This window comes from Vitis riparia, chromosome 5 (assembly GCF_004353265.1).
Source record: "Vitis riparia cultivar Riparia Gloire de Montpellier isolate 1030 chromosome 5, EGFV_Vit.rip_1.0, whole genome shotgun sequence".
In the NCBI taxonomy this organism is placed as follows: Eukaryota; Viridiplantae; Streptophyta; class Magnoliopsida; order Vitales; family Vitaceae; genus Vitis; species Vitis riparia.
Genome location: NC_048435.1, coordinates 24,119,954 through 24,140,378, shown reverse-complemented (window position 1 = coordinate 24,140,378; position 20,425 = coordinate 24,119,954). Strand labels below are relative to the sequence as shown.

General features: G+C 36.7%; 3 protein-coding genes across 7 annotated transcripts; 2 read left to right on the top strand and 1 right to left on the bottom strand.

The window, feature by feature from the left end:
* The first annotated feature begins 344 nt into the window (after positions 1–344).
* Positions 345–4,304, top strand: LOC117913909 (probable thiol methyltransferase 2). The gene is made up of 8 exons (XM_034829025.1): positions 345–557; positions 816–946; positions 2,100–2,186; positions 2,971–3,071; positions 3,146–3,245; positions 3,435–3,481; positions 3,652–3,730; positions 4,038–4,304. Exons 1-8 carry the CDS (start codon positions 368–370, stop codon positions 4,089–4,091), a joined length of 789 nt encoding a protein of 262 aa, XP_034684916.1. The 5' UTR covers positions 345–367; the 3' UTR covers positions 4,092–4,304.
* Positions 4,305–5,360: 1,056 nt separating this feature from the next.
* On the top strand, positions 5,361–11,702 carry LOC117914204 (type I inositol polyphosphate 5-phosphatase 12-like). Of its 2 annotated transcripts, XM_034829434.1 has the most exons (11): positions 5,362–6,540; positions 7,165–7,417; positions 7,539–8,343; positions 8,457–8,581; positions 8,746–8,830; positions 8,998–9,163; positions 9,266–9,306; positions 9,389–9,656; positions 9,758–9,881; positions 9,965–10,322; positions 11,026–11,702. In XM_034829434.1, exons 1-11 carry the CDS (start codon positions 5,733–5,735, stop codon positions 11,386–11,388), a joined length of 3,396 nt encoding a protein of 1,131 aa, XP_034685325.1. In that variant the 5' UTR covers positions 5,362–5,732; the 3' UTR covers positions 11,389–11,702. The 2 variants fall into 2 exon arrangements, with proteins under 2 accessions (XP_034685324.1, XP_034685325.1); XM_034829433.1 differs by having other exon boundaries at positions 5,361–6,540; positions 8,998–9,306.
* Positions 11,703–12,332: 630 nt separating this feature from the next.
* LOC117914206 (ankyrin repeat-containing protein At5g02620-like) lies at positions 12,333–17,586 on the bottom strand. Of its 4 annotated transcripts, none has more exons than XM_034829438.1 (4): positions 16,674–17,586; positions 16,207–16,643; positions 14,851–15,260; positions 12,333–13,685 (listed from the first exon to the last, which is right to left on the bottom strand). In XM_034829438.1, exons 1-4 carry the CDS (start codon positions 16,727–16,729, stop codon positions 12,825–12,827), a joined length of 1,764 nt encoding a protein of 587 aa, XP_034685329.1. In that variant the 5' UTR covers positions 16,730–17,586; the 3' UTR covers positions 12,333–12,824. The 4 variants fall into 4 exon arrangements, with proteins under 4 accessions (XP_034685329.1, XP_034685327.1, XP_034685328.1 ...); XM_034829436.1 differs by having other exon boundaries at positions 16,207–16,784; positions 16,848–17,586; XM_034829437.1 differs by having other exon boundaries at positions 16,207–16,784; positions 17,176–17,586.
* Positions 17,587–20,425: the final 2,839 nt, after the last annotated feature.

The window sequence follows — 20,425 nt, the reverse complement described above, 5'->3', positions numbered from 1 at the left end:
TTTTTCTAAATATGCTCAAGTAATAATATTTATTAATTAAAACTATTATTACTATTTTGATTTTCAATCTCCTATTATTTTATGATGTAAAGAAGAAACATATAAATAAAGAAGAAAAAAATTTAAAAATACTTTGTATACCATAAATTAGGAATATAATCGAATTTTTATGGTTGAATCAACATTTACATATATATATTCTATAAAAAATAAGATTATATTTATTTACCAATAAAATATAAAAAAAATTAAGAAAAAATATCCTTTAAAGCCCAATTTATCCCTTTTTGGGTTTGTTGATGGGCCCAAGAGAGCGTATGAAGCCCGAAGCGAGGACTTCAGAATCATTGACTGGGTTTGTGGGTGGATGGGACTTTGTGTGCCCTCCGGGAGGATCAGCGGCGGTGTCTGTGGCCTCCTGAGCGGCCGTAGTCTGACGTGGGCGAAGAATCTGGGAGTTTCTACAACACAATTGCGCATGTCGAACAACGGCAGCAGCATAGAATCGAACCCAAAGGTTCAAAAATTAAATCAAATCATCGGAAGCGACTCCGCTGGTAACAAACCACTTCAATTTTCTGTTTGCTTCTCTCGAAAATGAAGGAAAATCTTTGAGAAGTGAACCCATTTTTCAACACTAATCCCATTCCATTCAAAACCCAAGAAAAAGGAACATAATTCGACACGTTATTCAAACAGTGCTTAGTCATTCATTTACTTCGTTGTGAGGGATAGAGCTGGTGTTTGATGAGCTGGGTGTGAATTTTTCTGGGTATTGAACTTGTGGGTTTGGTGGTTTTTGTGTGAATAATCAGGTGGTTGGGAAAAGAGCTGGCAGCAAGGACATACTCCATGGGATTTGGGAAAGCCAACACCTATAATTCAACACCTTCATCAGACTGGAACCCTTCCCAGTGGCAGGACTTTGGTCCCTGGTTGTGGCTGTGTAAGTTGTTGCCCTTTACTACATACATAATCGGGGAGGCTTGAATTGAATTCGGGGCCTCTGGTTCATTGCTAGATGGCACTACAGCCCTGCTACAACCGGGCGTATATGAACATATGAACATTGCATATATGATACATTTTTTTTTTTTTTTACGGGTACATCTCTGGGAATTCTTGAATCAAATTGTGAATTCTGAATGAAATACAGATTTGGTAGGTTTTTTTATTAGGCTTGTATCCCTTGTTGCTAGGTGTCATTTATAAGCATTTGTTATCTTCCTATCAAAAACAATATTTTCTTAAGTCTTGGGAGTAATTGTAAGGGGAAGAGGACTATGAAGAGGGGCCTATTTTTAGCTTTATTGTGCCCTATTTGGCTTTTGACGAATGCCCGGGATCTTTGAGCATTGGAGGAGTTTGGGGACTTTTGGTTGAATGTTACCAAGGAATTCAGTGGCATTCTCTTTAGCATTCGTGAGCCCCATTCTCAAGTTGGCTTTTCCCCCTTTTCTTCATTGTAGTTTTTCTTTCTCGGTTTTTCCTTCACTGCTCTTAATTTCTTTTTTTTAGGATTCCCATTGTTATTTGTAATATCGTTTCCTCTTCTTTAAAAATGTGACTAAGGTCTAGTGACATAATAAAACATTTCCTGTATTTTTTTAATTTTTATTTTTGATAACAAGGGGAAATACGTTTATAAATAGGAGATGTTTGTGATATAGTAAATAATTTTTCAATATTTGAATCTGATATTGAATCGCAAGTATCTGCTATAAAAATGATATATACATTCAATCGGAAAGTTGAAAAACACTTTACCTGCCCAAATTGAATCCATGATGTGTGATTATGCTGTGGAAAGGATCCATTCCTCCTAGACATGCCATAGACTCATTTCACAAATGGACTTATTTTTTATAGAAATACAAAAGATGGAATGACTGAAATACCATGGACTGTCTTCAGCCGTCAAATGTCTAGCATGTAATCAGAAACTAAGCTAAAATTTCAATTGAAAATGTTTTGAAACATAGAAAGAAAAAGTAACCTGATTGATCCTCTATTTCATATGTTTATTGGTTTTCAGGATATATTCACTAGCTCATCGATTATGTTATTTTGGCCAATAGTAGTCTGTTGTTATGTGACAGGGTTATGATGTGGTAACAATTGCATGCCCTGAACGTTTTGTTGTGGGGTTGGACATATCAGACAGTGCCATCAAGAAAGCAAAAGAGGTAATTTAGTTCTTCGGCCCATTTTTCTTCATCAAGGCTTAATATTCTCTCCAAAAGCAAACAAAATGGAAAAGTTGAATTTTAATTTTTTGTCCTTTCTCTTGGTTCCTTCACACGAGATACTTTGTCTTGATATGATTCATTCTTCCAATTTTAGTCTAGAAGCTCCATCTAAATAATCTGCCTTCCTCTTGCCCTTCTAGAGCTACCAACTTAAACCATCTCACTCATGTTTGTTGGCAGTAATTTTTGTTTAAAGAACTTCAGAAGATTGCAACTTTTTTCCTGCTTTATTCCATTTTATATATTATAATGACCCAAAATGCCTATCAGGTGATTCTAGGTTGGAGTGGTTTTCTCCAAGTTGTTGTCAACTGAAAAGCTAGTGATTTGATTCATTTGTTCATGCTGAGCTAGAGCTTTATTTCTGTGTTACAGTCTCCTTGTTCCTTGAATCCAACTGGTTATCAGATAGATCAATGAAGTAATATATCTTATTGTTGATTTTAGTCATGCTAAAAAAACAAAAAGATAGTATGGTTGTTGTTCCGTCTTTTGATTAAGAACTTAACTCAGTGATTAAAGACTTGATCAATACATTGCAACTGAAAATTCTGGCATAAAAGATCTAATAAATACTTGGGTTTTGGTGACTTAAAGTTTGGCTGCTATGGATTTTGAGTTTCTTTTATAATTCTAAGAACATGACATAAATATCTTTGTCTGAAATCTACCCTTTTGTGAAAAATTCTCAATCTAACTTCTTCATGAAATGTCAAGCCAGTTATCTTCCTCGTTATGGAATGCAAATCATTTCACATTTTTAAAGGAGGACTTCTTCACTTGGAATCCCACTGAGTTGTTTGATCTGATTTTTGATTATACGTAAGTTGGCTTTAGATGTTAATTATTTTCCTTTGCCTTAAAAAACTTTTCTTCTGAGAATGGAAAAGCTGCAGGTTTTTTTGTGCAATTGAACCAGACATGAGATCAGTGTGGGCCAAACGAATGCGACATTTGTTAAAACCAGATGGAGAGCTCTTGACACTGATGTTTCCGGTGATTGTTACTGTTCTTTCCCTTTTCTATCCTTTCTTTTCTCTCTGATAATTCTCCTTCAAAAGCGAAGAAGCATATCTTGATCATATTGAAAGATACGTTAGTTAAGATGGGGCAAGATTCTTGGATACATTATATTTTGGAGATTGTTTCTAATGTTTGTATTGAAAAGTAATTTTCTGGTGGCAGATCAGCGATCATGCTGGTGGACCCCCATATAAAGTATCTGTAGCCGAGTAATTCTCTTCCCTTGTTCTATTTCATTGTCTTGGGTCCAATTTTGTTTTGAGTGCTTCTTAGACATCCATCAGCATGTACTCTCTATCTTAGTGAATATTAAATTATGTAAGATGATAAAATTTATATGTTATGATATATCAGACATAAATAATTAACATCTATGCAGTTATGAAGAAGTGCTGCATCCAATGGGATTTAAAGCAGTTTCCATTGTGGACAACAAGATGGCTATTGGACCTCGCAAGGTATGTACAGAAGGTTAATGACTTGAATTATAATGTTGGGGTTTGTAAACTGAGTTGTAATGCTTAATAATTCTCCTGCAAGAGCTCTTCGTGAAATGAGCAACAAATTCTCTTGAGACTCACAATGCACCCCACCCAATTGATTGTTGATGACAACCACAGTTCAGTCATGATACATCTATAATATTATTTTTGGTTATATACAGAGACCAAAATTTAAAATACTTTTTCTCAGTGAAGATAAAATACAACAGTAAATTTCAAGCAGGCTACAAACTTGTCATGGAAATTTCTTGATTGTTTTCAGGGAAGAGAGAAACTTGGACGGTGGAAAAGGACTCCAAGCAAATCCTTACTATGAAAAGAAACACTATTTGCTAGCAGAGGAAGCACTTGAGAGAGTTGTGAACATTTATGTTTTGTTAATTGAATTGATTGTGCTCCAATAAACAAACCCAAAACTCAATCCATTCTTTTGCTTTTTCTCCTTTTGTTTTCTTATCCACAATGGGCTTGGCATACTTCAGGATTAGCTTATATTCTGAATAAAATTTAGAATTTATTTCTAGAATAAGCTGTTGCATACAAATGTTTGTGTCACAGGGTGCCATCTAGAATTATTCCTCTCTGAATACTAATTTGATGGCCAAAAACTTATATTGGGCTAGTTTTCTCATTGTTTGGGTGATGTTGTCTTCAGCTAAAGTGGTCCTCTTTAGTTAGCATGGATCCTTTATCAGGAATAGGAGAAAGAAAGCATGGAAAGCTTCTCCCTTGTGCTTATGTTGGACCCTTTGGACGGAGAACAACCAAATCAAGCACTAGAATATTCCTCTCTGTGCATCTTTTTGGAGTATAGTGGACTTAAATGGAGTGATAATGTGAATGGTAGGAGAGAGGTTTACCAAATTTTATTTTTATTTTTTTCTCTTTTCTCTATTTCCTTCTGACACACTTTGGTATGACCCATGTACTTTGAGGTGCCTTTTTGACAGGTGTTTTTGATATATTTTTTACTTATAAAAAAAATTTATCATAAGCTATACTTTTGGTGGGCTCATTTATGTTTTGAAGTGTTGGGTTTTGATACATATATAGGTATCATCAAGTACAAGATGTATTGAGCTTGATGAAATCCCTATAGGGAAGCACAATGTATAAAATTAAATTCTACTCCCATCAGGATTTTGATTAATCTTTTTTATATAGTTTTGTGTTTCACCTCATTTTTCATCCTATCTTCAATCTTTGTTTTCATGTATCCAAACACGCCTTAATTTTATTGAAGAAATCATGTTTAGCTTGAAACCTTTTGTTTGATTAGATTTTGATCATCTTATTTAAAAACTAAAAAAAAAAAAATTGTATTCAATGAAATAAGTTGTAAAGATTATTTGACATAACAACATTTTTTAAGCTTATTTTAAGAGTTATCATTTGGTGACCTTTAAGATCAAGTATGGAATTCAATTTTATTTTATATGTTTTATTTTCTTATTTTGTGTTGTGTTAATGAGATTATGATCGTCTCATCTCATATAAGATTAAATTTTTGCATAATTACTTCATTTAAAATATATATATTTATATTTATGAATGTTACCATTTTCTTTTATGAATCAAGTTAAAAAAATTATACTCCGAGTAATAAACCGATTGATACCATGCAACATGTGTTGGATGCCTATTTCCCGGAGATTTTTTTTTTCTCTCCCTAAATATATTCGAGTAAAAACATTTCTTAATTTAAATATGTAATATTGGAAAAAATGGTGGCATGCATGGCAGTGAATATCTGGGACGTATGGAGTCAGGGGACAGTCCCATGCATGCAAAGAAACGTTCATTTGCAGGTCCGGAAAGTGTGGAATCCCATGCAACGTGTGTCCGCCTTTTGTTTCGGATCACCATTCACTTCCCACTTTCTCTCTTTCTCTACTTTTGTTTTCGGTTCTGAATTTTTGGAGTTTCTGATTTCTCAATCTCTCTATGCCCATCATCGATGGACGAACACATCGAAGACGACGAACGCGACGCCTTGGCCGCCCTCAGCTCCTCCGTCCCACGCCGCAAGACCCACTCCTACAGCCAGCAGCTCCGTGCCGGCACCGGCCAAAAGCGCCAACACCAGGTCCGCAATCACAGCCTCGACGAGGACCGCATCCCCAAAAACATTGAGCGCTACTACAACCACGATGATTCCGATGATGACTTCCACCCTCACGCCTCCGTCGCCCCCAAGTCAGGCAGCTTCTCCGCCGGAGCCGGAGAGTACCTCTCCCACCGCCTCGACCATAACCTCTGCCCCGACGGCCCCGAAGAGCCCCCCCACCCCCTCCCGGAGTTTATTGGTAGCGGTGGCGGCACTGGCATCTTCAAGGTCCCCGTCCGCGCCGGAGTCCACCCGGGTCGGCCGCCCTGTCTCGAGCTGAGGCCTCATCCGCTGAGGGAGACTCAGGTTGGGAAATTCCTGAGGACCATTGCTTGTACGGAAACCCAGTTGTGGGCTGGTCAGGAAGCTGGGGTTAGGGTTTGGAATATGACTGAGGCCTATGAGCCTGGTTGGGGGGTTGGAGGCAGAATCCGGAGGGGAGATGAAGATGCGGCCCCTTTTTTCGAGTCCGTCAACATATCGCCCACCATGTGTTTGATCGTTGATTCTGCGAATAGGTTGGTTTGGAGCGGGCACAAGGATGGGAAAATTAGGTCTTGGAAAATGGATCAGACTTTGGAGGAAAACCCTTTCAAGGAGGGTTTGTCATGGCAGGCGCATCGGGGCCCTGTTTTCTGCTTGACTCTATCATCTTATGGTATGCCAGCCTTGGTACTTTTACACCCCAACAATCAATTTTTTTCAGAAAATTGGGGCACCAAATGGAGGACTCGACTTGTTTGCAATTGCAATTATGCTCAATTTCTAACCTGATATTGCTTTTAATTTATTAAAGTTTATACACTAGCTTTCAGGATAAGCAAGAATGTGATTTTAATGAAGAAATGCAGGAATAATCAATATCAATAGTCAAGAGATGCCAATGTCCTATCTCATCATCTGAACTAATCAATAACAGGGAATTCGAATTCAATCAATTTTCTCCCATTTTTGATGTTTTTTTTCTCTGTTTAATGGGTTGATTATGTGCTGTTTGTTTTATCTTCCTTTCAAGATAAGTGGAGTTAAGGGAAAGGGGAAAAGCTCCTTTTTCACTGTTTGTTTCTTAAATAGATTTGGATCATGGAGCAGCATTAGCTTGAAAATTTGCATATAGAATGATAATTGCATCATCTTTTACTTATCATTCAAATGTTTGATATAATTGCATTGTCCTGTTACACAAATGAATAGGAAACCATGCTTCAATTTTTATCTATATTGGAGTCCTGTGGCTCTCCAATTTGCTGTTTTCACCGTCTTTTGTGTTTCTTTCATTCAGGGGATCTATGGTCAGGTTCTGAGGGTGGTGTTATTAAAATCTGGCCATGGGAATCCATGGAAAAATCTCTTTCTTTAACACAAGAGGAAAGACACATGGCTGCTCTACTAGTGGAGAGGTCATTCATTGATCTCAGAAGCCAAGTCACTGTCAATGGTGTCTGTAATATATCTTCTTCAGATGTCAAATGTTTGGTATCAGATAAAGTTAGAGCTAAAGTATGGTGTGCTGGAGCTGTGTCCTTCTCACTATGGTACTTTCCCACTTCTAACATCACCCTACTTTTGTTGATGTGTAGCTGTATTGTTCATTAGCAAGTCCTGTATCGTGTTTTTCTTATGTCTAAATTATACTAAAAATTAATTGTGTTTCAGGGATGCTCGGACGAGGGAACTCTTGAAGGTATTTAACATAGAAGGTCAGATAGAGAATCGAGTTGATGTGCAATCAGGCACAGATCAACCGGTGGAAGATGAGATGAAGGTCAAGTTTGTTTCCACATCAAAAAAAGAGAAGCCCCAGGGGTTTCTGCAAAGGTCCCGTAATGCTATAATGGGAGCTGCAGACGCTGTTCGCAGAGTTGCTAAGGGGGCAGGGGCATTTGCAGAAGACAACAAAAGAACTGAGGCGTTAACACTCACTGCAGATGGAATGATTTGGAGTGGCTGCACTAATGGCTTCATTGTGCAGTGGGATGGAAATGGCAATCGTTTGCAGGATTTCCAGCACCATCCTTATGGTGTTCAATGCTTTTGCGCATTTGGGGAACGAGTATATGTTGGATATTTGAGTGGTATGGTCCAAGTGTTGGACCTTGAGGGAAACCTGATTGCAGGATGGGTTGCTCACAGTAGTCCAGTGATAAAAATGGCCATTGGAGCTGATTATATTTTCAGCTTGGCTACTCATGGTGGCATACGCGGATGGAACATTGCATCTCCAGGACCTCTTGACACTATATTGAGATCAGAACTGGCAGCAAAAGAAACAATATGCACAAGACGAGATAATTTTAAGATCTTAGTTGGCACATGGAATGTTGGTCAGGGAAGAGCTTCCCCTGAAGGACTTAAATCATGGTTGGGTTCTCAAGCAACAGATGTTGGAATTGTTGTTGTTGGGTTGCAAGAAGTGGAAATGGGGGCTGGTTTTCTCGCCATGTCTGCTGCGAAAGAAACCGTAAGATCCTCTTTATTTAAAACTTTCTTTATTCAACAACTTGCATACTATTGCTGATTAAATTGATCTATGGCCTAATCATTCTTAGATATTAACTTAGTCTGCCATCATAGGTTGGACTTGAAGGGAGTTCTATTGGGCAATGGTGGCTGGACACAATAGGAAAGAGCTTAGATGAAGGAACTACCTTTGAGCGCATGGGCTCTAGGCAGCTGGCAGGCTTGCTCATAGCTATATGGTAAGTAACTGTAATGGGGAGATTTCTATGATGATCTATATTCATTTTTATGTTGATGATTAACCCCTTAATTATGTAGTAAACCTTCAGCTCACCTTCAATTTGGTAAGGCATGTTCCCCCCTGCCCTGCTTCTTATGTTATGAGTTGGTTTTCCCCATCTAGGGTAAGAAAGAACCTTAGAACACATGCTGGAGACATTGATGCTGCAGCAGTTCCATGTGGGTTTGGTCGTGCAATTGGTAATAAGGTATGTTTATGTTTCCCAACAGCCCCATTTGTCCTGCACTTTTGCTGAAGAAAACTATCATGTAGTGGGCTTGAGGAATGAGGATTCATGGTTCTTGTATTTTAACTTATTACTCCAGTGCTTCGTAGCATCTGTTCTTATTCCTTTTTCCCTTAAATGTTGATTAGGGAGGTGTAGGTTTGAGGCTACGAGTCTATGATCGGATAATGTGCTTTGTTAACTGTCATTTAGCTGCACATTTGGAGGCAGTCAATCGTCGCAATGCTGATTTTGATCATATCTATAGGACCATGGTTTTCAGCCGGTCATCAAACCTGCTCAACACTGCAGCTGGTATGGTGAAATACCTGTTTTTGTCTTTGTCTCTTGCCTTCCTCACATATTTATTTTGCCTGGTTTCTTCTTCTGGCTTGCCTTTGGTCCTCACTGTTGCAGCTGGTGTCACAACTGCCGTTCAAATGATTCGTGGTTCAAATGTATGTGCATTTTCTGATTGGTATTACTGCAACCAACTTACCCTCCGTGGCAACTAGTTACAAAGGCCTTCTTGCTTCACAGGTTGGCGGTCTCAACGCTGAAGAGGTGAAGCCAGAGCTCTCTGATGCAGACATGGTTGTGTTTCTTGGTGATTTTAATTACCGGCTTCATAGTATATCTTATGACGAAGCAAGGGACTTTGTTTCCCAAAGATGCTTTGACTGGCTTAGAGAAAAGGATCAGCTAAGGGCTGAGATGAAGGCAGGGAAGGTTTTCCAGGGAATGCGTGAGGCACTCATCAGATTCCCTCCAACCTATAAATTTGAAAGGCACCAGGCTGGTTTAGCAGGTATAATATAGCATACTGTCTTGACACTTGAACTTGTTCTATAAATGCATGTGGGTCTAGGCTTCTCTACAGAAACTTGACAAAATATCAACTCTTTTCAGGGTATGATTCTGGAGAAAAGAAGCGAATTCCTGCCTGGTGTGACAGAATATTATATCGTGACAACCGGGCTGCTGCAGTGTCAGAGTGCAGTTTAGAGTGCCCTGTAGTTGCTTCAATTTTGCAGTATGTTTAATCTTAAGGGTATTGTACCCTGTAAGTGTCTTTGTTCTATTGTTCTGAGACCTAGTGATTCTGCTTTTGAACAGGTATGAAGCTTGCATGGAGGTGACTGATAGCGATCACAAGCCTGTACGTTGTAAATTTAATGTTGAAATCGCCCATGTTGATAGATCAGTAAGGAGACAGGAGTTTGGAGAGATAGTCAGATCTGAGAAAATCAGAACTGTGCTTGAAGAATTTCTTCGTGTTCCAGAAACCATTGTTAGCTCTAACAGCATAAGCCTTCAAAACCAGGAGACAGCAATTCTAAAAATCACCAACAAATGTAGGCAGGAGCAGGCTGTGTTTCAGATCATTTGTGAAGGCCTGTCCACAGTCAAGGAGGAAGGACATGGATCTGAGCATCGTCCAAGAGGGTCCTATGGCTTTCCTAGATGGCTTGAGGTAACATTCCTTGCTTCTACATTTCCTGCAAATGCTTCTTTACTTCAAAACTTGAGTTTCATACTCTGTTCCCAATAGAAAAATGCATCTCTCCTTTGGATGCATGGCATCGGCAATGTTGGACCTCTGCCAATCTGTTACAGGTGCTAGAGGCCTTCACAATCACCCGTTTTAAGTTAACACGTCCTCAGAGAATGGTTAATTAAGTACCCAAGAGCTCCCTCTTAGGATCAAGGACTTAGCCATCTCATCTAAAACTTAATTAGCTTTCAGTGAGACTAAGCCAATCCTCTTTATGTGGTAATTCTGTGTCATACTCATTTGCACTCATACTGAGGCTTAATCATTCCAACACTCACAAAGGGGCTTGACCCGTCGCACACAACACAACACAACACACATATCCTGAGGCCTACAGCGAGGCCCAACCATATCTATCCTTACACCTATCCCGAGGTCTCGTAACTGTCAGTTTCCTGGGAAGCAGCATTGTTGCATGCCTAACACTTACTAATAACATTTTTGCTAGAATGGCTGAGGTCTTATTTAAAGTCTTTGACTACAAGAGATGTCCTAGGCTGTGCTCTTCAGTCTTCATGTAATGATATCCATCTAGAGCATACTAGCCCACTGGCCAAGCATATGTAGGAAAGCTTAATCTTCACTGAAGCAAGCTTATTTATTGATACTACGGTTAAACTAGGTCACACCAGCAGCGGGCATGATCAAACCTGATCAGTTTGAGGAGGTTTCAGTCCGCCATGAAGAACACCAGACACAGGAAGACTCTGCTGATGGCATCCCCCAGAACTGGTGGTCTGAAGACACCCGAGATAAGGAAGTGCTTTTAGTGGTGAGAGTAAGAGGAAGTCGCTCAACTGAGACAAAAACTCACCAAGTGAGCGTGCGCCACACCTTCACTGCTGCTAAGCCAGCCCGCATAGACTCAAAATCCAAAAACTCTAAAAAGATCCATGGAGGAGGCTCCATTAACCGGTCTGACTTCAGGCAGCTCAGCAGCTCCTCTGATGTCCATGATGATCATCGATATTTGCATAGCCCCTGAGGTAACAAAGAAACTGAAGTGTTAGGCAGTAAATATATGACATCACTTGTGGAGTGCTAAGGGAGTGATCAACTGATGCTATAGAAGCAGCCATTTCCTCTTCTGGAAGTAGTCATCAACATCTTAATGTAAATACCATGGAGCCTGCTATTATCACCATTCCTTATATTTATTATCAGGTGCAAAATTTTCGATTCTTCCATTCTTTAACTAAAGTTTTCTAGTCAAAGCACAGCACATTGTAATTTTCTTGGACAGACTATTTGTTCAAGAATATAGAAAGAAATATAAAAAGCAGCAGAAGTAACGTGACAGATTTTCTAACTAGTAAACAATGGCTTCTGTTATTCATTCTGGGTGTCAGTTTTTTTGTCTTTTTTGTCTGTAAGCAGGTAGAGGGAAGAAGAACATTGGAGCCAAATAGCTATCCTGTCACTGTTGCATTAGATTAATAAATACGGGATTTAAATCAGATTGTGATTTACTCTTTCAAACACTGTCAATTTGCAATCTGGGTGAAGTATAGGTTGAACAAACTACCAGGAGTCCGTGGTTCACCCTCTTGGTTTCAAATCCGTAATCCAAAAAACAATCAGCTTAGCGTTGTTAAATCTTCAAATAATCTATAAGATCACCCCAAATGAAATGAGTTCAACAGACTAAACATCTGCCATATAGTTGGGTTGTTGGCAATGACACAATTTTTGGTCCTACTCTTCCAGATCGATAAGTGTGCCTCTTTTGACTTGACTTCCCTATAGTCAATAACATCAAACTACAAGATATACAATTGATAAGAGTCTTAAGAGTTAGTAATGACATTTTCTCAAGCAGGGATTGAATTGAAAAAATGAAGCATTGATCCCCATTCTTTGTGGTTCCATCGTTTAGGAGTTAAAAGACAAGGAGGGCAGGTGAAAGTAAGTAGGTAAGAAGGATAACCATGAGGGCAAAAGATGCACTAGGCTATTTATAAACATCATATGTTATTACATCACAACTGGATTATGTATGAACTCAGGATACAGATACAAGAAAAACATCACCTATTGGAAACCTGTCCTGCCTATTCTTGAGTTTCAATCAAATTTGTGAGCTATCCTAGTAAAGCCATCAAATTTGAATCCTCATGTGAACTTGTTGCGATGTTAAAACCACAGATCACAAAAGAGGGGAGGAAACCAAGGTACTCTATTGGAGCATTTAGGGGAAAGTTCCTAATAAGCAGAGCAGATGATGGGGTGAATCATCTGAATGCTTCTCATTTGAATTGCTGAAGTGACCACCTGTTTCATCTCTTCGTAGTCTGCAGGTGATGAAGCCTCAGCTTGAGTTTTAATGATTGAATGGCTAATAGGGAGGAGGCAACCAGTTATTGCAACATACACATAGCTATAATAGGCCATTCAATCTTCTTTTTCGTACTGTTTTTGATCTTAAAGTGCATACATCCTTCTATATTCGCTGTTCAAAAGCTCTGACTCTGATGCCATAGACACTGAGAAAGAACGGGACCGGCTCTCAGCTTTCCTTATATTTCTCTTCTTTGCATCCGCTATTCTATTTAAAATGACACAGTAGCACATGGCGCCAATTGTAGTAAGCATGATTACGCTACCAATTACTGTTGCACACACAGCTAGCCACCTGGCATGTGAGCCCACCACCACATAAGTAAGGGAAATGAAGGCAATTGAAATGAAGAGGCAAGCCATCCACATGAGCTTGTTTATCACAAAGACGAGCTGCTTCTTTGCCTTCTGTTCAATCACGACCACAGATGTCTGGACTACAACAACAGCCAGGGAGATGAACAATGCCAAGCTGTCAAACACAAAGAAGATGAGGAAAGCAGGTGTTCTGGCAATGTAGGCTTGCCCAAGTGAAGCCCCTTTTGTTGGCACCTCAACATACTGGCCAGGCACTGTGAAGATGGCTGCGAAAGCAACAGTGGCGATGAGAACTGCAACAACAGTTGCGGAGTTAATAGCATTGTTGAGACCACTGATATGGAGCTTTTTGAGCCTCTTTGCAATATGCTGGACCCTGACACCAGTTTGTCGGGTTTGTTGGAGTTGAGACTGGACATCATGCTTTATGTCACTGACAGTCTGCTTAAGTTGCTTAGCTGCATTTGGAGGCTTTCCATGGTCTGCAGAATTGGTGGCCCCTGCTTCCCTTAGAATGGAGGCAATTTCTTGAGTTCCAAACTTTTCTGCAATATCTAGCGGGGTCTCTCCAGCCTTGTTTGTTGCATTCATCTTTATACCCTCAACAGACAATAAACATTGTACAAACTGCAAAGAATAAAACCAACCTTCAGTACAGAGTGAAGCCAAACAGCCATATTATGTTTCAGGATGAATCCATCTAGTCATCTTAACAAAATAAAACTCTGTCATCTGTTGATACCTAATTTAAGGCAGTGTCTAGTTTCGTTCTGATACTTGATTCCAATTTTGATTGTGACTTGAAGGTGATATGATATATTGCAAGGGAACTCTGACACGGACAGAGTAGCATTACATGTGTGTATATGTTGCATAGAACATAAATACGATTATGACCAACACTGGCTTCAATATGCAATATCACAAAATACTCAGCAGGATATAAGAAACAAAACATGTCCCTTTGGCCATCACTATGTAAGTAATCAATAGCTGAAGTAAAGACCTAGTAGAACACAATAAAAATGTTTTACAAAATCATTACTTCGCATAATTGCATGTCAAAAGCAATAAATGTGGACGCTCTAGTCAAACTGATGCAGATACACAATTCATGTTGACAAGAGTTTAATATCCAAACATTGACCGCATGAGAGAACTGCAGATGCTGATAGAGGAAAGGGATTAATTCCTCCCCTCTTTGCCACCTCTGCATCAAAGAACAAGGACATAGAGCCTTCCTGAACTCAAAACTGCACGAAGTACCGGGTTTTGTAACTAATCATGTGTCCACTTTATTAATGAAGAAATCTTCATTAACAAATATAACGGTATGAGTCTTAACACCAAAAATTGGAATCATGGTCTTTTAAACTTTAATTAGTTTCTATTTATAGACTTGTCCCAGTTGATCTGAAGTTTGACCTGAAGTCGAGGTCTGAGACCAATATTTCAACTTGGGCCATTTCCCAGAGAAAAAACAATTTAGCAGGAAGTAGCAGTTAAAAAGCTCAATCGAGATTTCAACATCAACATCAAATTCATACTTGCAGCCATAATTGAGAATGATGCCAACTTAGCAAGCAGAAAACCAAAAGCTGAAGGAAAATGTTTCTTTCTAGATGGACACAATCTATGTGGTGTTATCAATTTAGATCATACATTCAACCATATCAACAGTGCATTATAAATCTTTTGATGTTATGAACATTAAAACCTAGAATTAGCCATAACATGAACATGATTGGCAAGATCTGTAGCATAAATATGGATGAAAAGAAATGGGAAACACCTGACCACGACCCTTTCTTGTTGCAATATGTAATGCTGTATTTCCCTTATTGTCTTCCAAGCTCATAACTGAAGGATCAGGTTTAAGCAATGCGTGCACGATCTCCACATTTTGCCCTTTCACAGCCATGTGAAGTGCAGTTTGACCTTTCTTATCAGTCCTAAAGACGATGCTTGGATCCTTGCTTACTAGTGCTTTTAAAACTTCCAAGTGTCCCATTCTTGCTGCTGAGTGGAGGACGGTCTTACCGTTGTTTCGGGCTATCTTAGCAAGGTTTGGGTCAGTTTCAAGAAGGAGGTGCACTACATCAATGTGCCCCTGAGCAGCAGCTGTGTGTAAAGCAGTTGAATTGGATGAATCTGTGGTCATGACCAAGTTGGGGAAAAACTGCAAAAGTTCCTTCAACACCTCTGCAAGATCATTTAAGAAAATCAAATTTTGGTTCGTCAATAGAAAGAACAGCATATCATCAAGATTTTCCTAAACAAACTAGGCTTTCATCCATGTAATTTGCTTAAAAACCCAAATGGCAACATGGCCTGCAAGATAAATCAACATAATTAATCATCATTAAACTGATTGCTAAAAAGAGAATAACAATATGTGTATGCACAGTTATTTGGCTTCATTGACAGCTCAAAGTATTGAAAAAAGAAATGCAAAGAGAGAGGGAAGAAAAAGAGAGAGAGAAGAACCCAATCCATATGATATTAGGTCCTCACCAGTCCAAAATGAGAAAGCAGAAAGCAAACCAAGAATTTACAGGTGAACATATTTCAACCTTAACAAATGGCATTACCATCTTATCTTTCTCCAAAAAGAAAAAAGAGCATGTGGATATTCTAGGAAAAAAGGAAACTATTCTAACATGCTTCGCATGACGATAGACTGAGGTCAATCTGCATTTTCATATTTCTCAAAAAACCTCTTTTCTCTTCTACTGAAACTCCACTTCGATTGATAAGTTTTTCCTTCAAATACCATGGAAAATCAAATCGGATGGCTTCGGATCCAAGGATGTGTAAATGCCAACTCAGGATATCACCAAAATTGAAGAACAAGGAAAGAGAAGTGAACAAAAGCTCCAATTATTTCAATGGAAAGCAGAATCATAAAACAAAACATAACCATAATGTTGGACAAAATTGCATGTCACTGTGATCATATTACTGTAAGCTATCTTGCTAGTGAATTTGCATAACATACAATGAATAAGCCTAATCAAGTCCAGTTTATTTCCTAGACCACGACCTCCCAATACAAAGCCACAGGTTTCTTCACGGAATTACATTTCCTAAACGCTAGACAGAGCATTAATTAATACATAAAGAATGGAAAATTAGAATGATTTCTTACCAAGGTGACCCTGCTTTGTGGCGACATGAAATGGATCATAGCCATTGTTTGCTTTGATAGATGCAGTTTGAAGGTCCACATGTTCCAGAAGCTCACTAACAACTAAGGCATGCCCATTCTCTGAGGCCACATAAAGCGGGGTCTCTCCCTCCTGATTCTGCTTTGATAATAAAGCCTTCAACTCACTACTCTCACACTTCTCAATAATCTCTTTAACCCTAGTTAAATTCCCTGCTCGAGCAGCTAAATGAAGGTGCGAATCACCACGTTTTCCAGGTGACTCCTTTACCTTCTTCCTCTCACTGCTGCCACCAAAGCTTAGCTGCCTCTCCATTGCTATTCGGAAGCTCTTCTGCTTCTCCATAAACCCGCGAAAACTTTTCTGTTTTTCCATCAATCCACGAAAACTCTGCTGCTTTTCCATCACCCCCCGAAAACTTTGCTGCTTTTCCATCACCCCACGAAAACTTTGCTGCTTTTCCATGGTCACACCCCGGGAGCTGGTCGGTTTCTCCATGATCATCCACGAAATTCACAGAAATCTCACTCAATCTCCACAACAAATTACCCTCCTTGTCCTGCAACTCCAATTTTCAGATTCAAGAGCTAAAATACATACACAAATTTCACAAAAATCTTACCAAGCTTTAAGGAAGAAAATGTTTCCTCCTCCTTGGAATCACAATTTATCCAATTCCAAACCAGTGAAACTAAGTCAGTTTCTCCATGATCAGATACAAATTTCACAAAATAATCAGAAAGTCTCAATAAAAATCACTTTCTTGTACTTGGAATCCCGATTCTTAGATTCATAAGCCCACCCTCACCTAGTAGAAAACCACCCAATTCAGAGACCAAAACCCTCTTCCCCTGAAAAACTAGTTCTCATGGAAATCAAACCCTAACTGACAGGTTCATACACAGTTCAAGAAATATCAGTTCTACACCATAAATTAGAGATCTCAATACCTTGATTTTGATGTGGAAATGAAAACCCCAATGACACTTCCACAGAATCTGCAAACCCAGAAACAGATTCCCAGAAACACCAAACTTTAACAGATCAACAGCTCAAAATCAAGACCCAGGAGCTCAGATTGAGAGACAATCCCAGTAACAGAAGAAACCCACTAAGATTACCCCAACACAGTAGCTCCAACCAGATTCATTCAATCTAGCATGATTTTAGTGAGGACTCCAAAAAGAGTAAAGAGAGCAACAGCAAAACGCTTGCCACATTTAAAAAGAGACACTTTATCTTTTGGGTTAGCCAGTTTGGTTGATCAGAAAAGGAAGGAAATTAAAAGAAAATCAATATGTTGGTTTCCGTTAAGAATTCGTCACTCAGCCAGCCAAGCCAAATAATCGAATAGTGTTAAAATTGACAATTGATTGACAAGCTCTGCCTAATACAAACAACAATTATTCTGACCATTTAAATGGTCCAAACATGTATATACCCTTCACAACATGTATCATGTATGTAAGATATGGTATTTAAGTAAATAAAAGCTACTCAAAATCTTAATATTTCTATTTTTTTTTTTATAAAAAAAACCCATTTTTGAAATCAAAGAAATAAAAAATAAATAAAATAAAAGAGCATGTGTTAAGCAACGCTCAAAAAACACTGCTCCAATAATTGGCAGTTGAAAAAGAAAAAAGGGTGAGAATAAGGGTGGCCGCCGGAGGTGTGTCCTTATCATAAATGTACAAAGATAGGTGGGGTACCCCACAACCACAAATCACAAATGTGGGGGGAAGGCACGAAGGGTTAGGCATAGGCTAGCGATGTTTTGCAAAACAAAACCACTAAAGGAACCCCAACACATTGGCCATCATCACCCACTAGACTTTGGTTCATGCACGTCTTGTATCTCTTTTTTTTGACTTCCTATTCTTTTTATTCCCCCCACATTCTAAGAAGACGACAACATACTTTAAAGTATAATTATCCAACATATATTTTTAAAAAAAATTAATGGATTAAAAGATGAAATAATTTCCATATTTATGAATTTAATATTTTTTATATTTTTATTTAAAGAATAATCTAATTTTTTTTTATATAAATATTATTAATTATTTTAAATATTTACATATGAGTCTTAAAAGAAATTATTATTTTTATGAGAAAAAATATAAGAGTATTTTTTTTTTATCAAAATATAATAAAAAAATAAATGAAGGGTTAGATTTTTAATGACTTTTGTAATCAAATAATCACTTTTTCTATCAGATTTTCTTATATACCTTCTGGGTATGATTTTATTTTGAGCAATGTATTTTTTTGATACCTACTTAAATGCATGGAGTTCTAAGCTAATTTACTTTTCATCTTATATATTTAATGGTCTAAATTTTTGTTAAGAGATATCAAATTAAATTTCATTTTAAATTTTAAATATAAAAATAACTTTTAAAATTTATTTTTCATGAAAATAATATATAAGAATTCTTAAAATACTATTTATATTTTCATTTATTGTTGAAAATACTCTGCATATAATAATTAAAAAAAGTATTAAATTTATTCTAAATAATGACTATTTTTTAAAATTGAAAAACCGTTTAAAATAGAATTTATTTTTAGAAAGGTTTCTTAACCCTAGTTTCTTGAAAAATATTATTGAAATCTTGATTTTTTTATTTTTATTTTTTTTTCTTGATAAAAAACATTAATCTATCTCTCTTCAATTTTCTAGAGGTGTGGACAATCTTGCTAACATCATTGTTGACATATAAATTATAGTCATGATGACGTTACAAGAGGGATAGTGATTTCCCCTTTTCCTTATAAGAAAAATTGAATGGGGAGGAAAGAAAGGTGAAGTTAAGGGCATGTTTGATTGTTGTTTTTGAAAATTGTTCTAGAAAATAGTTTGAAAACAATTTTTAAGTATGATTTTTTGTGTTTTCAAAAGAAAAATTGTATTTGGAACTAAATTCTGAAAAACAGTTTTTGTTCTTAAAAACAAAAAATCATGTTTAGTTCAGTTAATAAAAAAATTTTTTATAATAAAAAAAAAACATGTTTGAAAGTTATTTGTTTAATTAATAAAGTATTTTCTTCCATTAATTTGATATTATAAATATATAAATAAATTTCATATGCATAATTTATTTAAATTAAAAAAATATTCAAAATTGAAAATTTATACTAGTTATAATTTTTTTAAACAAATGATGACTTTGTAATAAGGTGTAAGTATATTAATTTCAATAATTTAAGGAAGAAGAAAGGGTTTGCAGGTGGGGGTGTGATGGTTGGGTAGAGCTTACCTTTGTGAAAACACAAAAAACATATAAGAAAACACAAAAAGAAGGAAAGGAAAACAAGAAAAATAATTTATTATTTGAACAGTGAAAAAAATAATGAAAACATCTTTTTATTGTTTTGAAATTGTGGTTTTTGAGAACACAAAAAACACAAAAAACACAAAAACACACTCTCTTCCCCAAATAAGTTTTTTGTGTTTTTTATTTTCAAGAATAAAAAACAGTTCTTGAAAACAGGAATCAAATAGGCCTAAGATTTTCATATTTGATTAATGATTAAAAAAAGTAAAAATAAGTTGTTTTTAAAATAATTTTTAATTAATTAATTTTTTTTCTTCTATAAAGTATTTTAAGTAATAAATGAAGATATGAAAAATATTCTGAAAACTTTTACATATGTCTTTATGAAGAACAAGTTGAGAAAAGTAAGGTCCACTTAGAAACATTTTTCGAAAAAAGTTTTGAACATTTGTCAAATATAGGATGTTAATGCTTTCTAGAATAAAGGACTATTTGTAAAGTTAAAATATTCTCGATCTATTTTTTATATATTTTTTTATTTTTAAATTTTATTTAGAGTACTTTATTTTTAATAATTTTTAATATTTATATAATTATTTTATCAAATAATCACAAAAAAACCTGTTGAAAAAAAATTAAAATATGTTATAAAAAAAAACCACATTTTCAAAAATAATTCTCACAAAATTATTGTCTGTCAAAAACATTATCAAATGTGTATTGGAATGTGAAAAATAGTTGCAAACATACTCCTATTTTTTATGTTTAACTTCTAAATGAAATTTTATTCTTGAAAGTATGAGAATTTTTTTAAGAATTATTTTAAAATTTATTTTTGAAAATGTTCAAGTAAACTGTGAGGTCTATTTTATAATTATTTTTTATAACAATTTTTTGTTAAAAAAAAAAGATAAACATT

Coding starts and splice junctions, on each gene's coding strand:
- LOC117913909 (XM_034829025.1), top strand. CDS start 368: ATGGGACTTTGTGTGCCCTCCGGGAGGATCAGCGGCGGTGTCTGTGGC. Junction 3,072..3,145: donor GATCTGATTTTTGATTATAC/GTAAGTTGGCTT, acceptor GAAAAGCTGCAG/GTTTTTTTGTGCAATTGAAC. Junction 3,731..4,037: donor TGGCTATTGGACCTCGCAAG/GTATGTACAGAA, acceptor GATTGTTTTCAG/GGAAGAGAGAAACTTGGACG.
- LOC117914204 (XM_034829433.1), top strand. CDS start 5,733: ATGGACGAACACATCGAAGACGACGAACGCGACGCCTTGGCCGCCCTC. Junction 8,344..8,456: donor TGTCTGCTGCGAAAGAAACC/GTAAGATCCTCT, acceptor CTGCCATCATAG/GTTGGACTTGAAGGGAGTTC. Junction 9,657..9,757: donor GCACCAGGCTGGTTTAGCAG/GTATAATATAGC, acceptor AACTCTTTTCAG/GGTATGATTCTGGAGAAAAG.
- LOC117914206 (XM_034829435.1), bottom strand. CDS start 16,729: ATGATCATGGAGAAACCGACCAGCTCCCGGGGTGTGACCATGGAAAAG. Junction 15,261..16,206: donor CACAAAGCAGGGTCACCTTG/GTAAGAAATCAT, acceptor ATGATCTTGCAG/AGGTGTTGAAGGAACTTTTG. Junction 13,686..14,850: donor CAAGAAAGGGTCGTGGTCAG/GTGTTTCCCATT, acceptor TATTCTTTGCAG/TTTGTACAATGTTTATTGTC.